A 19,519-nucleotide genomic window follows, 5' to 3' on the forward strand; every position below is an offset into this window, starting at 1 on the left:
TTTGCTTCAGAGAAATTGGAGGCCTCTTCTATTTCTTTTTATCCTTTTTCCCAGGATCTTGTGTCTTTGTCTTTTTGTCTTTTTTTCTTTCTTTACATTAGTTTTTGCTAGTTTTTATCTTCTCTTTAAAACTTTTAATACTTTTTTTTATAAAATTACAATCAGGCAAAATTTGTACCTTCATGTGCTAAAATAATAGCTAACAATTTTCTCTTATTGTTATAGAAAATTCAGGTACATGTCAGGTGCAGACGAGCCCTCCAATTATGAAAAAGTCTATTGAAATTGAATTCAAAGAAGATAGCTTGAACTATATGGAAAGATTATTAATTAAGAAGCATAGAAGGTATTGACTGGATTGCTGCAATATGTGAGGGAAACTGCATTTTAAAATGAATGAAACTATATAATAATATTAGAAAACATTGCTTTGCAGAAGGATAGCTTATTCTAAATGCTGATTAGGAATGAAGTACAGTAATAAATACCCAAGGTGGTTTTTTTGTTACCAGTTATATACCAGCAAGCAATTGCAATAGGTTTCAGATTCTTCATCAATAAAAGAAAATAATTGGAATGAATGTTAGCATTGTAAACTGTTATTGTTTGCTGTTGAACTTGAATTATTGAGTTGCTTGTGAGCAAATGCTGATGAGAGTACAGAGAAGATGGATTAGATGACCTCCAAGGTCCCTTCCAACATTATTATTATTATTATTATTATTATTATTATTATTATTATTATTATTATTATTATTATTATTATTATTATTATTGTTATTGTTGAAAAACAGTGGACCATTCTTCAGTATAGCTCAGTTGTAGATGGTTTGAACCAAATGTTTACTACAATTTATTTATTATTACAGTTTTTAATACAGATATTTGTATCCTTCTCAAAACATTCTAGGGGCTTACGACAGTATATTAAAAATACCCAACCTTTAAAAAAATGCTGCTGTCTTCACTTTCCCCAAAAAAATTAATGGAAGAGAATCATAGGACTGGAAAGGACCTTGAAGGTCTTCTAGTCCAAACCCCTGGCCAAAGCAGAAGACCTTATTCTCTCCTGACAAATGAATATCCAGTCTTTTCTTGAAAATCACTAGCGATGGAGCTCCCTCAACTCTGGGAGGCAAGATGTTCCATTGACTAATTGTTCTCACTGTCAGGAAGTTTCTCCTTAATTCCAGGTTGGATGATTCTCAAACTAGTTTTCACCCATTGCTTCCTGTCCTGTCCTCAGGTGCTTGGACAACAAATCAACCCCTTTTCTCTGTTAAAGCCCTTCAGGTATTTGAAGACGGCTATCATGTCACCCTAAGCCTTCTCTTTGTTAGGCTAAATATACCTTGTTCCCTTAACCATTCATTGTACCATTTAGCCTCCAGATCCCTTATTATCTCTATTCTTCTCTGCACTCTTTTTAAGGCTTCATAATCTTTTTTGGTATCATGATGCAGTAGGCCAGGCGTGGCCTTACTTGTGCAGTATAGAGTGATACTATCATTTCTTGTGTTCTTGATGCTATCCCTGTGTTGATGCATCCTAGAATTGCATTGGATCTCCTTCCTAAAGGATAAAAGCAGGAGACTTAACTAGCTCCACAAGAAAAGTTGTTCCAAAGTAAAGGAACTACTGCTGTGAATGCCATTTCCACTTCTCTATACCTTCGATTTCACTAAAATGAGTATCATAGCATCCTCTCCTGACTGTATCATATCAGGTGGGCAGATTCTACCTGGAGAAGACAATAGGCTTTTATAAGCAACAAACTAGCATCTTGAATTGGGCTTGGAAACTTCTTGGCAACTGGTAGAATGCTTTCAGATTAGGTGTGATTCTGCTGAGACTGGTCAGCAAGTAAGCAACTGCATTTTGTGCAACCTGCGACTTCAAAGTCATATTCATGGGCAACTCCACATGCACCTTGATCAGCTGCTGAAATTAGTTATAGTTTCCTGGCCACAACATCTACCAGTATTCCAGCAGGTATTATTGAGTCCACCAACAGATTATGCACTTGATTTTTCTTGCAGTGTATAATCCTATTAAGATTATTTTAAAATTTTTAAAGCACTTTCTTCCTTATGTTTGTTTCTAGAACTCCAGTTGATCAATTGTCATATGATGTTATAATGGATGAATTAAAACTCGAATCATTATCAAGTGACATTCCTGATACTTGCAGCAGAGAAGTGGAAGTACAAGAGGCAGAAGAGGAGAAGGAGGAGGAGGAGGAGGAGGAGGAGGAGGAGGAGGAGGAAGACATAACAAATGCTCGTGATATAGGTTAGTTGGCTTTTCATACATCATAGTATGTCTAAGACAAAACCACTACAAGAATTCAGTTAGTAAATTAGCTTTGGGGGAAGTGAAATGAGATATTAGTTAACACCAACATGTGCCAGGGGAATGTTTAAATACAACCAGATATTGCTGCACTAAACCCAAAACAAAGATTTGCAGTAGTGTAGAAAACAGAAAGATTTTTGAGAAAAAGGAAACTATAATCATTGAACCCATTCTCATTATTTAAAAATCTGATCTGAGTGAAACCCACATGGTACAATTATAGGGAAAACTATAGTTAGGATTCCTAGGTATTGGTTTGGCTTATTATACAGGGTCTTTGTTTTTCTTTGCCCCTTAGCAAGTGTAGAGACAAAGGCAGAATCTTTCTTCATTTGGGAGCCTAGATAAAGAAGGAATCAGCAGAAAATATAGCTGATATATTTTTTCATCCCAACTCCTTTCAATTAAGAGAAAGCTGTAATACTTTACTGCACTTTACTGCCCTGTGCTGAATGGAGAACTAGGAATCTAGTCAAGTTACATATATGCTTAGATAAGGACAGAAAATGTGGGAAAATACCTTTCTCCTCCTTTAGCATAATCAAAAACCTGCTAGACTCTTGGGAATCCATCTCACCAGAAGGTAAAGTATCTTTAGAAAGCAGAGAGACAGAATTTTGGATGTCTAGCAAAATATTGTTCTTTAGACACTGGCACAATTTAGTATGATTCCTACTCTTTTGACAAAGAACCCCCCCCCCCGTTATTAATTTACTATTAACAGTTGGCATTTGACCTAGAAAATGTTTTATTTATTAAAATTATGTCCTTCCTTTTTTCTGTACCAGAACTCAAAAGCTCCATGCACTGGAATATTGGTTTGTCTCCTAGTTAGTGTGTTTTCATAGCAAGATGCACATTTAATCCATATAATTTCTTTAGTTCTATTATTTATATCCCACCTTTGTTATTTTTACAGATAAGGTGATGAATATGTCCAACCCACTTCCTTGTGACTCATGTCAATTTTCATTATAAATGGATCTGCCTTCTTTAGAAATAAGCAGGAATGATTAAAGTTCTTATTCAGCTAAATAATTTTTACATAATTGTATATATATTTAAAATTGCTAATAAGATTACTTTCATTAAAATCAGCAGAATATATTCTAAACATAGAAAAAATCATAGAAGAATTGTCATTTTACTTATGTGGTTTTCCATATTCTTTTATTATTCATATGTCCATGGGATTCATATAGTGCAAACTATCATTTTCAATAAAGATACATCTTCTAATTTTAAGTACTATGCTAAATGTCTAAAACATTCATTCCTAGAATATAAGGCAAGAAAACCATATTCTTTCAACAAGCATGTATTGTTATTCTAGTCATGCAGAAATATTTATTACCAATCTTAAAAACTGGTTGATGACATTTTTTTTATTTCCAGCAATAGAAATGAAAAAGTATTGGGCAGATGTTTTGGAACAAGAAGAGCTTGAGATTGTTCCTACAAGTTCTGAGCCTTCTTTTAAAATCAAGATCCTTGATGATGTAAGTAATATAATGCCTAGTTAGTTCTCTTTTAATTGGGTCACTTATATATTACAAAAGTATATAATGTTTTATCTTCATATGTGTAGCTTTATGTTAATTATTTGACAACCTATTTAACTAAGTCACATCTGTGTGCTATGGCCAGAGCAATATTGAATGGGACATGTATAGTAAGTTTTGGTTTTCTTGTTGTTCAGTTGTGTCTGGCTTTTCATGACCCCAAGGACCATGGCATGCCAGGCCATCCTGTCTCCATGGTCTCCTGGAGTTTTTCCAAATTCAAGTTCATTGCATCCATGACACTATCTAACCACCTCATCCTTTGCTGTCCCCCTCTCCTTTTGCCCTCAATCTTTCAAACTATTTTTTTTTGTTAGTGAAGGAAAAAGATTATTTAGGCAGAACAAAATCAATCTAGCATTATTTAAACTTAAGCAAAACACAGAATCAACAGTTTAATAAAGTTAATTGTACTACAGGTAGTCCTTGCTTAGTGATAGCAATTATGACCCAAATTTCCATTGCTAAGTAGTGTGATTGTAAAGCTCATTGCATCACCATGCTACTTAGCGATGGCCATTCCAGCAGTTCTCACATCATTAGGTGAATCAGTGTGTGTCATTAAGCAACAACCTCATGTGACCACAACTTTTGACTTTCTGTCAGCTTCCCTGTTGACTTTGCTTGTGGGAAGCCATCAGGGAAGGTTGCAAATTGCAATCATGTGACTGTGGAAAGCTGAGATTGTTGGAAATTCAGACCCGTTGACCAGCAACAAGATCACAATCATATGACCACTGGGGTGCTGTTCTAGCTGGAACTTTGAGGATTGATTTAAGGATAAAAATGTGCAGCATAACTAAGACATCATTTGGATACATCATCAAATTTTACACCAAATTGTTACCTCCATGGTGGATAATAGAAGACAGAATCACCTGGTATTCTATTTTCCAGTTTAGTCCACACTCTAAAGGGTTATCTGAAAAGTTTTGTGCTTTTTGGTATATAAAGGTAAATAATATAGAACATTTTATTAAATTCTCCACACTCTTCATCCTTTATATATTGTTGGTGGGGTTTTTTGCTTTACTTTTGTTTGCTTTTTTCCTCATTTTTGCCAGCTGTTTTAAATGTTCGCTAATGTTTGATAAGTAAACCTCAAACTATATTTTTTTAACTTTAGTGAATAGAATCTGTGCTTCGTGCAATCTAATAATTTACCTATCACAATTTTCCTACAAATACAAAGTCCATTATGTTGTAAAGATAAAATGTAATATAAAATATAAAACCCATGTATTTATTTTTTTATAAGGCTTGTAAAGAGGAGACAGAAGAAGAGTCCACTAGTTTTATAGTAATGGAAGCTGGGTCTGATGAGCTGATATATTATGGGTAATTATTTCAACCTAATTATGAGTTGTGCATTGTGAAAGAGCCAGATTGCACCTTAAACTTGATAAATATTTCGAGAATACCAACAGATCTTGAATGAGTCTCCAGAACAAGATGGGTTGCATTCTATGATATTGAAGAAACTGCTGAAGATGTGGCCAAAAGTCTTTGAGAAATCCTGAAGACTAGATGAGCTACTGGATTACTGGAGAAAGGCAAATGTCTCAGTTTTTGAAAAAGGAAGGAAGGAGGATCTAGGGAACCACAGACCGATCAACCTAGCAACGATACCTTGGAAGATCGTAGGGTAGCTCATAAAGCAATCAGTCTGTAAGCATCTTGGAAACAGTGCAGTGATTACTAGAACATGGGTTAGTCAAAAAAACAAGTGTGGTCTGAGTTACAGCCCCCCCCTTTTTAAAAAGGTAATTTATTGGATTATAGGAATGCAATGAATAGTGTATTTCTTGACTTGAGAACACATTTGACATAGTATTGACAAGATTCTGCTAAGAAGGCAATAGAAATGAATGGCATATTAAATGGATTCACAGCTGTTGTAAAGAGAACAAGTATACTTTTTTTTATTAATGAGTTAAATAAAGGTCGGAAAGACTACTACCAGATTTGCAGATTTCACAAATTAAATGGGCTAGCTAATACTCTAGGTCAGTGGCCCCCAACCTTTTGAGCACAAGGGACTGGTTTCATGGAGAAAGGTTTTTCCATGGACTGGAGGGGGTGTGGTTTTGCGTGCTGCCTGCATACCGCAGATGGGGCTTCCCTTGTTTCCACAGCCCAGTTGCTGGCACATCCTGGACTGGTGCCAGTCCACAGACTGAGGGTTGGGGACCCTTGTTCTAGGTAATCTTTATATGTACTAGGCTTTCATTCTGAAAACGTATAGGTTAAATGTATGGATGTAAGTATATTCCAATTTGAATGAATTAACCTTTATTGTCAAAGTACAACCATGTATACATTGAGATTGGCTGAGCCTCCCTTCGTGCCCCCCCACCACAACTCACAGTGACAACAAAACCACCATCTTGTTACACCATGTGAGCTAATTGCACAACACACTGGCCTCGCAAGTCAATCATACATAAAATTATAAAATTGTTTCCCATTCAAGAGCCTAACAGCCCATGGATAGAAGCTGTTCTTCAGCCTGTTGATATGGCTGGCTATAGTCCTGTATCTCCTACCCGATGGTAGGAGAGTAAAGTGATACTGACCAGGGTGTGAGTCTTCCCTGAGAATTTTCCTCACTCTTCCAAGGCTGCGAGCCCTGGCAATGTCATCCAGTGGTGTCAGGGGACAGCCCACTAATTAAGCAATTAATGTTCAAATACCTTCACTATGAAATCATCAAGAAATTGCAATGTACAGGTTGCAGTTTCAACATTTGTTAAAAAAAGTATTCCTGCGTATATATTTAACCCATAGAAATCTGATGATGCCCTAACATGATAGTTTGATCATTTTTAATTCTATTTTTTCCTTTTTTTAAATTCTATTTTTTCCCTTTTATCTCAAGTGGTACTCAGAAGACTGAACCAGATATTTTTCTGCCACCCTCCATCAATATGACTACAAGGTCACCTCTTTCTTCTGTAGTTGACAGAAAAAAGGGCTTAACTTTTCTTTGTGACAGACATGAAGAAACTCCTAAAAGTAAGCTTATAACATTTTCCTCTGCTGTGAAAGTAGACTTGTGTCAACATTTTTCTAGCCTGGTTCACAAACTTCATAGGGAGCCTTGCTAATAGCTTCTATATTTTTCTTAAGGGTATAACTTCAGAAAAACTGCTAATATACTCACTAGTCCACTGGGATGTAGATACATTTTTAATATAAGTGTCTTTTACTTCTTGTTTTAGCCCAGTAAAACAAGTTGACAGAACTAAAAAAAACACAATGCCATATAGGTCTAAAACTATCTTCATTAGAGCAGCTGAAGTGACAGAATCTTTCAAATCTGTATGTGCTTCCTTCCTCCCTCACTTTGTGTGAATAAGGGATATATCAAGTGCAAAAGGCCAGTCCACATGTCAAGGTTCAGTTAAGCTGATTTATTGCTAAACAGCCTATGCACATGAATCTTCTCAGTTAATGGTCAGCACCCGTTTGGAGTTAAATAAGGATCAACGGCACACAAGGAGGGTTGGACTTATTTCACTTGTGGCTACGTAGGGATTCTAGGCTGATTCCTTTTTTCACTCCCCACCCCCCAGGTTCTGCCACACCCTCTCCTACAGGAGGGACCTGAGATATTTGTTCAAATTAGTTTGTTGGAATGGACTCATTCAATGGGCTTGTCTGACTGTTGCCATCGGAGCAGATGACTCCACTGTCCTTCAAGGCCATTCTTTATGCCTTCTACATTTCCAGTCATATATAAAATTATTTCTAATGGGTACATGGCTAGACGAGAGACCTGTATGGATTTAATAATTTAGCATTCAGAATAGCTAGAGGACAAGGTGAAATGTGGGAAGGGGTAAATGAAACTTGGAAAATTGTACAGGGATATTTTTCCCCTGATTAACCTTAATAAGCTTTTGAACTGTAAATGCTAAAATAATTTCAGCAGGAAGCTAGCAATATAGTAGTTTCAGCCCGCATTTTGGTATATCAGTCTGGGAAGCAGTTCTGAATAAAGCTTCTTGGTGTTCCGTGTGAGCTGATAAAACTCAAAGGCTAATTATTCGAGAGGCTACGTGCAGCGATTTAAACTTGACAAGATCTTTTTGCTTTTTTTTGTCTCAAATCTTTAGCAAGAGCATCTTCACAGTTTGAAAGAGCTGACATGGCTGATAGTTTTTCCTGTAGAGAAGACATGGCTCCCAACTCCTTATCTGAAAGAGTAATAACAAAAGGCAAGAATGGTAAAGCCAAAAAGAAAAGCTTTTGCATGTCAAATGAGCAGACACCAAGTCGTCCTCAACTGGCTGCCAGCAAATCTTTCCCAGCAATGGAGTTAGTTAAAGAAAAGAAGGTGTCTCAAGTTACTCCAAAAGATTCTTTGGTACTGTTACTGTTCATATTCTTACTACTTAACTGCTGTTTTAGCTTGGGGGGGGGGATTTTTCTTCATTATTCATTGGACTAATTTTTTAGAGTGCCAGTCAGAATCATTTCTGGTTGTATGGCAGAGTGTACTTTCAGGCTGTCACTCAAATTGAAATCCCTTATGTTTTGGTGGAATTCTTGAATCCATGAGATCTATGAAGCAAAGGGAGGAAGGAGAGGAAACAGAGAACAAAATATAATCCCGAATTTCAGAAGAGAGCTTATATGTAAGGGGAAGCAAAGCTACTAGGATTTATGTTGACCCTATCTTCATGATTATTGATACCATTTCCTGCCTTTTATCCCCTTGCTTTAGCTTCTTTCATGGGAAATAGTTTCTAATCACACACTGACATTCTGAGAGGTCTCAAAAGAATCTATAATAAATAAATCTGTTTACCTGGCATGCACAGAAACCAAATTCCAGGGAGGTTCTGTGAAGATTTTTACAGTAGGAAATCCTCAAGCAGTCAGGAATGGGAATGGAGCTGCCATTCATGTTTCCAATTTCCTCTTTTTAAATTATTCCGAGAAGAAAAGATTCCACATTACTATTGGTTGGTGATGGGGAGAAAGGGAGACTGATGTATTTCCTCCTGTGTCCCACTTGTTTGCTCAATGACACGTTGAAAAGATCTTTGGTGTTCCTGCAGATGGTTTTCTGTCAGTGATTTATTCAGCAAGTACATAGCCGTGCCTAGGATGATTCTTTGCACATTAAGATGCAGCTGACGCAGATGTGTGAATCTTTACTGGGTTGACAATTGTGTTCTTCTTGTAAAAAAAATCTTCCTTAAGGTCATACAGACCAATCCAGAGTCGTTACTACACACTCCCATAGGCACACTTTAGATGTCTGTCTTAAGGGACATCTGACCTTTAAGGGACTTTTCTGACCTTTTTTTTCCACTTCTAAAAAACTTACCATAGGTTCATTTCATTATACCTTTACTTTAAGTTAAAAAAAAAAACCATACCATCACACAGTTATTTTTTGTCACACGTTAAGTCACACAACCCTTTATCAAGTATGTAACATATACATACTGTCTCTTATATACAGTTTATTTAGTTCACTGTCTTGCTTTATTTTTTTCTTGTCTTTTGATCTCTGCTTCCCACACTACCTTCCTTCATTGGGCAACCACTTTTCTATAGCAATTTCTGCTTTTTTTCCCCCTTTAATAATATTTCAGTGGAAGCGTAAATGACAGGAGTGGAGGACGTGGTCTTAGACAATAGTTCAGTGATCCTTGACCCTAAATAGTTAGTTGCATTCATTTAAATATATTTATGCATTAATGATTCCCATTTGAAACTCTCTGTATTGTGAAAATATATTAGATTTCACCGGGCTGTTTTTAATATTACAAACTTAATTTTCTTATGCTGTATCCTTTAATTATTTTATAATAGCCTCAAAGAAGATTTGTATTGCTTGGCTGTTTCAAATATCTAATATAACACTAGCCTTAAGCACTTACTTAATGTTCCTCCTTTAAATGTATTTTTTTTTAAAAAAAGAAATAATGTTGGTACAACTGGCCACTGATCTTGTGCATGTGTGTAAAATTTGCTTCCAGCATTTACACTGACAAATGAGACCATTTGGTTAGTTGGACAGCAGCATCTACATTTGTTTTTTTTAGCTGTACTATATCTATGACATCCCATTTCTGTATGCCTTTAAAAATTGTATTTTATTTTATACATCATTTTATTTCTGTGGAACCGAGCATATTTCAGTATATGCAAATCCACTTACATTTCCTATACTGGGTGAAGAAGCCTGAAAGAAAACAGGTGGATAACTTCAGAATTTTAATTATAGTATTAAATAAATACTATAAATGTAGTTGCTCATATTTAAATATAATCATGCCTGCATACCTTACTGGTTCTATGTAGAGATGGAGCTTAATGAAAGTTTACTAAAACAAGAATTGACTGCAAAATTATTTGATTAATATTTGGCAATCTAGGAACAAGTTCCGCCAAATGTAAGAAACCTAATTCTGAGTAGGCAAGACAGGGCAGCAGTATATTCCTACTGAATGCATTATACTTAATGTTGGTTTCCTAATATTCTACATTCTCTGTTGGGCAAGGTGATCAGCAGGTTGTCCTGGTACTTTTGGGGAAATCTCTGGGTATAGGACGTAGCTTGACTAAAACAAAATCCCCCCCCCAAAATCCTCAATAATAATAAATAATAATACCATCAGCAAAACCCAAGCTATAATTTCATTGCTTACTTGGAGCCTTAAGGAGAGACAGTAAATGATGATGGCCCTAACTATTCTGCTTACGTCAAGTTACTCTGGATTTTAGATCCTTTAAACGGGTCGTTCTATGCATGAGTTCATGTGGAGGAATTTAAGACAGCACGTAGTGTTGTTTTTCTAGTCTTTTTTTTGTCTTTCTAGTTGTCACGGGTAGCCCTAAGAGAGAAACCTGTTTGTAACCCATATCAAGGACTTGAAGAATTTTTTACAATGGGTACAAATCGTCTGCAACTTAAGATGGAATTCATTCCTTCACCATGCAAGGCCCGAGAGACTCCAAAGAACTACATTTCATTTCCAGGTAGTCATGCATAGGAACATTTCTTTTCTGCTTATTCAGAACATCTTAAGGCAATGATGATTTCACTTTCATTTTTAAATTAAACATTTTTGTCTGTGACCGTAGCATTATGCACAAGCAATTTTGGCTTCAATTTGTACAAATGTTACATCTAAAAGACACACAAAAATATTGCACCATTTTAAAAAGCTGGCATTCTCTTATGCCATACGTAACCTCTAAGCAATATCACATTACACTTATTAGTGGGAAATATAATTAAGTATTTGATTTCTTTTTTTATTCAAGTGATGGTTGATGGAACCATTTCATCTTTATCAAGAGAGCTCTTTGGGTAATCATTAATTAATCATGTAGAGATAGCTCAATTGCTTAATAAACAACCTAGTCATTAATGAAAAAGCTACATATTGTCTTAAAACACTTTCCCATTTTACTTTTGTCGGCTGGTAAAGTAAATGTTTTGAGTTCATTTTCTGGGGTCATTCGGGCTTTAACCTTGGAATGTTTATCATCTTGAGGTTGCAGCTGGGGTCAAGTTTACTTTCCACCAAATCTGTCCAGAGGAAAGGCTATGAATTAAAAGGTCTTTCAAAGGTTCCGGTTGGTAACACAGTATGACAGCAAGACAGTGTCAGCTCAAGTCTCAAGAGCTTTCACTGAAATTCCTTTTCAACTCAAGGTGAAACACAATAAAAGACAGGCATACAATAAAATAACTGTAAAAAATATTTTTTAAAAAAAAAACAAGGAAATCATAAAGGAATTAGCAGTTAAGATTTAATAGCACGATGGAGGATCCAGGTATTTTCTAACATCCATAGCTATCTAAGAATTTTGTAATGTTAGAGGTTTCTGAAAAATTATTACCAAAGAGAAGACAGCCTCCTGGTTGCAATGGCAATTAGAATTATTAGCAATTGGAGGAATTGAACATGATTGCCATTGGGTGTACAATGGACATTTTAATGGTACATGTGAAACCATGTTTCCCTTTCATATGGAAGGCTTATCTATCTATGTTACTTATTGCCCTAATAGATAGTTCCCAACTTCAGGCCAAAGTAAATAGAGTCTTATGTGGACACTGTTACCCACACTAGTTTCATACAGGCAGAGGTACAGAACTAACATAGGATAGCGTAGCATATGAATTGCTAACCATAAAGACTTTTCCCTAACTCTTGTCTTTGCTGCTTGTTGTAATTCCATGTACTAATGCCCTATTGTTGTAGAAAGCTACCTAACTTCAGAATGAATTGTTCAATGGCTGGAAAAAATAAAACAAATAGGCAGAGAGAAATTCAATTCATGGGTCTGAATTCAGAATAAGTCTGTTTGGACTTTTCTCTTACTAACTCTGCTAAATAGAAAGTAATTAAATATTTGCATTCACTTTATTTTGTGTCTATGAGTTGATGAGAACTTTTATTTGACCTACCTATTTTTACCATGTAATGTATCTATACATTGATTATTTTTAATTAGATCTCCATATTAGCAACAGCTCATTATGGTTTTTAGACAAAATGATGGACGTAAGTCTGTGTTTAATTTAATAAGCCTATGACGTCTTTCACTTTTCCTTTTTTCAGTGTTTAATACAGAAAGAAAATGATGCTGAATCAAGACATTGCCTTTAATAGTTTGTTTTATTAAAATTTGCCCTTGTCAATTTAAACTGGCTGCTACCAATTAATCAACTTGAATATCTAGATGAATGATTTAATTAATGCAGTCTTCTAAACAATTTTTTTTCCAGTTGTTTGGTACACAAGTTTCCCATCTTTGCTTTCTCACAGTATACACTACAGATTTACTGCTTGCATGCTTTTAACAGCAGTTGGGTAGGAAGTAAGCAACTGAAAAATCTTCACCTGCTTAATTTCTATGGGTCAGGTTGCTATTGAAAATTCAAGATGAAGAGAGAGAGAGAGAAAATTCTATCATTACGGTATATTGTTCAAATTCTGGGAAAGGATAGATGAGGATTTAAGTAGTTACTTAATGGTGCATGCATATAAAACAATGGCTGTTGACCAGTATAAAAATACTTAATATAAAACATCTGATTTTCTTAATTGGATCTATATTTTCATCTTCAGGACCTGAACAGTGGACAAGGCACTTGAGTCTAGGGGAATGTGCTGATGAATCTGTAGTACAAAAAATAATGAACAGTGAGCTTGGTAGACCATTAAGTAGACTGGGAAGGCAAACTCCACGTACTCGACTTTCTCAGCCAAACTTATCCATTGGTGAGTGCTTTCCAAAACTAATTGGGTTCTGACAGCAGTAATTTAACCTCCCTGCATAACTCCTTCCCAACACTATAACCAGCAAATGAAAGCCAGTATTTCAATATTTCAGTTCATTGAACATTATTTTACTTATTGACTGATGTTAGATGTAGTGTGAAGAATTAAATCCAGCAGTTGAGATTTTTTATGTACTGACATATGATGGACAGTCATATATCATGCACGTATTTCCAAAAAACTATTTTGGTGGTAATAGAACTGCTGCTGCATTGTCTTTTTTAAAAAAAATTCTGAAATAGTAATCTCCATAATTGCATTTCTGCAAACTCATTCCCCTTTCTGGCCTTCTGCTTGAAGTAGCATATGTAGAGCTGGGGTTTAATAAATGTTTTATTTGTCTGGCTTACTGTATAATGAAGTAGCTCATTCGGGAATCAGGAAAGAAGCAGCAATATTTTTCATTCTTTGTTATTCAGGACTTACGAAATGATAAAATAGAGTATACTAATAGCAAACCCATCCTCAAGGTTTTGGTCTTCATGCAGACTGAATGTCTTATTCAGAAAAAAGAGGAATAGTACTAGCAGGCTCATAAAAGTTTGCAGAAATACTGTACAGTTACTCATGCGCTTGTGACCTCCCGTTTGGACTACTGTAACGCTCTCTACATGGGGCTGCCCTTGAAGACCACTCGGAGGCTTCAACTGGTGCAGAATGCGGCCGCGCGAGTTGTAATGGGGGTTTCCCGATACTCCCATGTAACACCTCTACTCCGCGAGCTGCATTGGCTTCCGGTTGCCCTCCGGGTGAAATTCAAGGTGCTGGTTATCACCTATAAAGCCCTACATGGCCTGGGTCCGGGATATCTGAGGGAACACCTGCTGCCGGCATCAAATGCCCTTCGCCCAGTGCGCTCCCACAGGGAGGGTCTGCTCAGGGTCCCGCCGGTAAGAGACTGCCGGCGGGCGACACCCAGGGATAGGGCCTTCTCGGTGGGAGCGCCTGCCCTCTGGAACCAGCTGCCGGTGGAGCTGAGAACTGCCCCCGACCTTCGATCATTCCGCCGGGGCCTGAAGACCTGGCTCTTTGAGCTCTCGGGCCCAGACTGAGGAGGAATTTTTAATTTGGGGTTCTTTTTAATTGACTACAGGGTTAATTTAATATTTTTTAATTTGGTTCTTAATTTTTGTATTTTGGATTTTTTAATTTCCTGTAAAGCGCCCTGAGTCCTCAGGGAATAGGGCGGTATATAAATATAACTAAATAAATAAATAAATAAATAAATAAATAAATAGATTAATAACTACAGAATTCAGATTAATTACTGTGGAGGAGAGACTGGAAAATTCAAAAAGGAATGAAACACTGTACCCTGGAAAAAAAGCATACAATCCACATTACAACAATTGTGTCCCATGTACATTTTCTAATATCAGTTATAGTTGAAATGTTATAACTGTTTATCATGGAAGGAAAAATATACAATACGAAATCGTAATTTTTCACTGTGTTTATTGTTACTTTAAACCAGTATTTCTCAGCCTTGTCTCCTTGAAGATGTGTGGACTCCAACTTCCACACATCTTCAAGCTGCCAAGATTGAGAAACACTTGCCTTAGACGATCAGGATCCAGAATATGATGCTTTACTCCCAAACATACTAGTTCTCCCAATGCAATGCTCAAAACAGATATATTTCTCTTCTTTTGTTTCAGGTAATGCTTCCTCAAGACCCTTCTCTGCAAATATTCCCCTTTGCAGAATTGCTAAACACCATCCTCGCCCATCTTCAGTCATTGAAACAGCATCCAAACATTTGAATACAGAATTATTATCAAAAGCTGCTTTTGAAATTTCAGAAATTTCAGACATTGATGTCACTGAGAATGATGATCCTTCTTTAGAGTTTTACACTAGTCAACAAACCCTAATAGATTTAGACCATGAATTAAAGAGTATTTCAGGTAATTATGCCCATTCATTAAATTTTCTTAGTAAAACAATGTAATTTTGACAGTAACATTATAGGGTCTTGTGTTTTTTGCACATTTGTGCGTGTACATTTTCGTAATTACACTCGTAAACTGAAATGTAAACAATTTTATTTATTCTGCCCTTAGCTAAAGAATGGAAGTCATAAATAGGTAGTCAAGGTGTAGCATCCCTCTGCAGTGTCTATTTCTAAATATTCCTTTGGATATAAACACAAAGCCTTATTGATCAAATTATAATTCAGTTCAAATGAATTTGTCCTAGGTATCATGTTCCCTTTTTTATTTTTTTAAAAAAAGAACAGTGATGTTGAAGGAAAAAGGTTGGTTTGGAAAGCTATCGATTGATATTTGGGTATAAAAAAATTGGCTATTATAGTAATTTTTTAATGGGCTAGGTCTTATGGCGAGCCCCATTTCCTTTCGCTGACACAGGAGGACTGGGAACAGAGAACCAAAGTTGCCTAACTAGTATAAGGATATTGAAGAGCAGAAGAAATCATCTTTGGGAAGGCTACTTGTCAAAGGTTTAGAGGAGGATGGAGCAGAAAGAAAAGTTTGTGATTAATGAAATGGGTCAGAGTGGAAAGAAGTGAGGAAGCATGGATTAGCAAGCAAAGAAATAAATTCATATAATATGTATTCATTGTTCGGAATTCTAGCTTTCAGTATGAATTACTTTCAACAAACAAATTGTATTTATTTATTAGGAAGTCAAACCGCAGTAGATGTTAAAAAAGTAAAAGGGAAATGTTTCCCCCGTCTGACTCTAGAGGGTGGTGCTCATCTTTGTTTACTAGTTGAGGAAGCCAGCGTTGTCTAAAGACACTTCTGTGGTCATGTTGCTGGCATGACTATAAATTGAGGCTCATGGAGCGCTGTTGCCTTCCCACCAAATTGATACCTTTTATGTACTTGCATTGGCATGCTTTTGAACTGCTAGGTTGGCAGGAGCTGGTGCAAGAATGTGAGCTCATCCCATCATGTGGTAGTTGGGTATTGAACTGACAACCTTCCGGTCAGCAAGCCCAGCATCTTAACCGCTATAACCACCAAGCCCTATAACAGTAAATGTTACAAGCATATAATTTAGATTTTAAATTTTCAGTAGAATTGAAAACCCTAAGACATAATGTTTTGAACAATTCATTTGTGCACGACATTGTCAATGTCTAAATCAAAAAGAAGTATAGACTACTTTGCATTAAGTTGGGTGTATCTCCAACAGCCCTCAGAATATGAAATCCTTACCAATAGCCCAGCAACATTTCCTATTTAATTTAGCTTCCCTGTTAATATGGCAGATTGGGAGAATGTAAGAAGTGTTGAATCCTTTGGTAGAAATCATTTGTGGTATGGTATGTTTCCTTTTCATTAATTAATGCTATTGCTTTCCGTAGAGCATTGTAGGTCTGACCTGGCATTGTGTGATAGTTCAATAAGTTTACTGTATAGCAAAGTCAATTAAATAAGTAGAGCTCTATATTACATTGAAAAGTTTTCAGCACTATTTGGACAAGAGTATTTTCTTCTTTTTCAGTAGTATGTAAGATACTTTGTATGTAAGATACACATTGTCAGGGCTAGTTGTACTTCCTTATGCTTTGTATTTCAAACGTCTAAGAATTTCCATTGCCTGTAATTTTTAAAAAAATACATTGAATATTTCAGATTCGTGGGAAAATCTCAAAGGTTTAAACTGTGGAGACTTCAGCGGACATTCAAAAATCACATATCGGGATTTGCATAACAACCATGAAATAAAAGACTATAGTCAAGGTGATGCTGTAAGGTTAGTTAATCTTGACTTTTATTAAGCTTTGAGAACACTTCTCTGGATATCTCAATAAACCTTTGTGAATAAAGGCAATTTTCTTATATAAAATATTCCTTACATTTCTTCGAATAATTTTCTGTAAACAGTGCAGTTCGTTCTGATTGTTAGAAGCATGCTGCCCTCATGTAGGTTAATATATTTTTCCTAATTATTTGCTAATATAATTTGCTTCCCAATTATTAGCTCATTTGAAAAATGTTCAATTATACATGGCTTGAAAGCATTAGACTTTCTCTGTTTCTAATAATATTGAGATCTTCCCTCAAGTAAGAAGTCTGCAAGGATACTTCTTCATTTTTCTCCTACTCCCTACTTATGTTATCCAGTTTAGCCTTTTCCACTAGCTTCCGCAACTACTGTGGTATCAGTGGAACCTTTCAGATGGTTATTTACAATGATTTCTGGGTACTCTTTTTAAAATCCAAATTCATGGAATTGTAATTAATGTTCTAAACTACCATTCAAAAGAGGGAGCAAAGAAAGAGCATTTGCTAGAACTGCTGTCTACTGATCTTTATACGTAGTGTAGACCACATGTTTTTTCCAGTGGTAAGATGAAATATTTCAAGTTCTCTTGGTAAGATCTAAGTGTTCCTACATGACTGCCCAACAGAAGATATTCACCTTTTTAGAAAAATGAAATTTATAATTTCTTTTTTTATTTTTTAGTCTCTATGACGAACATTATACAGATGATGAAGAAGACCAGATGGACAGACAACATGTGATAGAATTGCAATGAAAAAAGAATCCAACCTCATATAACCATCTATTTCAGCTTTCTAACCAATCCAAAATGCTTGTCTCATATATGGTGGATCAACTAAACTCATGAGAAAGTAAATAAATAAATTAATTACACATTGATACTAAAAGGTAAACGAAGAAAAATATATCTGGGCTTTTCTTATATCAAAATTCCTGTCCTTTTCTGTAAGAGAATTTAATTCATATTTGTCGTATGTGTACCAATGAAGCAAGGAGTCAGATTCATCCAGAAATGCTGTTTATATAATTTTCTAGTTCCTCAAAACTCAGTGTAAGGGTGAGTGACCCAAGTCCTCCAAACAGAACTGGTAACTGGTGCACCTCTTTACTAATGATTGTAGTTTGCCTGAATATCCACAATGGAATGGTACATTATGAGTACTTCTTTTAGGGAAGTTCAGGATTTGCCATAGTTCTGCCTATTTTGAAGACACTGGCAAAATTTAGGACAGTAATGGTGAACCTATGACACATGTGTCAAAGGTGTCACATCATGACATTTTGGGTGACATGCCGGTGTCCACTGATACCCAACACTATTCTTGAAATCACAGCGTCTTCTCACATGATTTTTGAAGAATGCAAAGGCCACGCAAAAATGGGGCATGCTCCCATACGGTCTCTGGAGCTATCAAAAATTATATAAGAAAGGAACTTTCTTTGTGGTTGTAAGCCGAGGACTACCCGTAATAACTATATATCTAAGATATCTATATGTCTTCTGACATAGCCTGACTTTTTTATTATTGCTGATTAAGCATTTATTCGTGACAGCTACACTTTACTATATAGGAAGTAATACAATAGGGTTTTTAAGTCATAAACTACAAAGAGATAGTAGTCTGCACACAAGTGGATTCTTATTTTCAGATGGGTTTAGTCTTTACACACTACGTGTAGGCTACTGGTATTCAAGCAGCTAATTGGTCAACCATTGTGTGGTTTCAGTTGCTGCATCTTTATAGTTACTGAAGCTAGAGTTTGCTGAGCATTGCCACTAGTGAAATGAGAGAATAACAAACTTCCACAGTTCTATGTATACATATGTATTTAAAAGCTGTATGTTCTACATTTTTATTTTTTTTAATGGAACAGTGGCTAATTCATGGATTAAAATCCCTACAAAAATGTGGCCTGTCATGAAGCCTCCTTCATCCACTCTAAGAGTCCCCCATATTTTAACTTCCAAATCTTTTTTTAAAAGTGTATTGCTCTTTGTCTCATCTCTAATTTGTAAGACCTTCACTCAATAAGTTAAGACCTCCACTGTGTCTTAAATTGCACTTTTTTTGTTTAAGCAGGTTTTTGTTGACAATGCCATTAGGATGAAAAGTAAAAAATTAATTGCTGATCTGGTTTTATATATACCTACTACAGAATTAGGAACTGCTTTTTTTAACTAACACAATGCTTTTTGTGCTTTCCTGTACTGTTTACATCACTACTAACTTCAATTCTCTTATTGTTGTCAGTTTTCTTGTATTCCTATCATTAGAGCCTGACTTCATTTAGATGGATCATTAAACAAATTAATCATTGGTGTCACACACAGTCTGACATGTAGTTTCTATTGACAAATGTTTATCTCTTGCAATAAAAAGCAACTTTTATTATCACAATTAGAATGTTTACAGAACTTAAATGAAAACAAATAACCCTCTCAAGTACTTTGTGAAATGGTTGCAGGAAATAGCTTTTCTCCTTTTTTATAGTATTAACCTTTCTCAGATTAGTTTCCTTGCCTTC

General features: G+C 35.8%; 1 protein-coding gene across 1 annotated transcript in view; it reads left to right on the forward strand.

The window, feature by feature from the left end:
- Positions 1–17,747, forward strand: part of ZBBX (zinc finger B-box domain containing) — a gene marked incomplete at its 3' end in the record, with an annotated part of 44,407 nt that extends 26,660 nt beyond the window's left edge. The window contains exons 10-19 of the mRNA XM_083364933.1: positions 226–346; positions 2,105–2,204; positions 5,176–5,255; positions 6,796–6,932; positions 8,036–8,286; positions 10,757–10,919; positions 13,022–13,174; positions 14,893–15,141; positions 16,840–16,960; positions 17,675–17,747. Coding sequence (XP_083221059.1) covers positions 226–346; positions 2,105–2,204; positions 5,176–5,255; positions 6,796–6,932; positions 8,036–8,286; positions 10,757–10,919; positions 13,022–13,174; positions 14,893–15,141; positions 16,840–16,960; positions 17,675–17,747 — 1,448 coding nt within the window. The remainder of the gene's footprint in view (positions 1–225; positions 347–2,104; positions 2,205–5,175; positions 5,256–6,795; positions 6,933–8,035; positions 8,287–10,756; positions 10,920–13,021; positions 13,175–14,892; positions 15,142–16,839; positions 16,961–17,674) is intronic.
- Positions 17,748–19,519: the final 1,772 nt, after the last annotated feature.

This window comes from Vipera ursinii (assembly GCF_947247035.1).
Source record: "Vipera ursinii genome assembly, chromosome: 5".
NCBI classification, from domain to species: Eukaryota; Metazoa; Chordata; class Lepidosauria; order Squamata; family Viperidae; genus Vipera; species Vipera ursinii.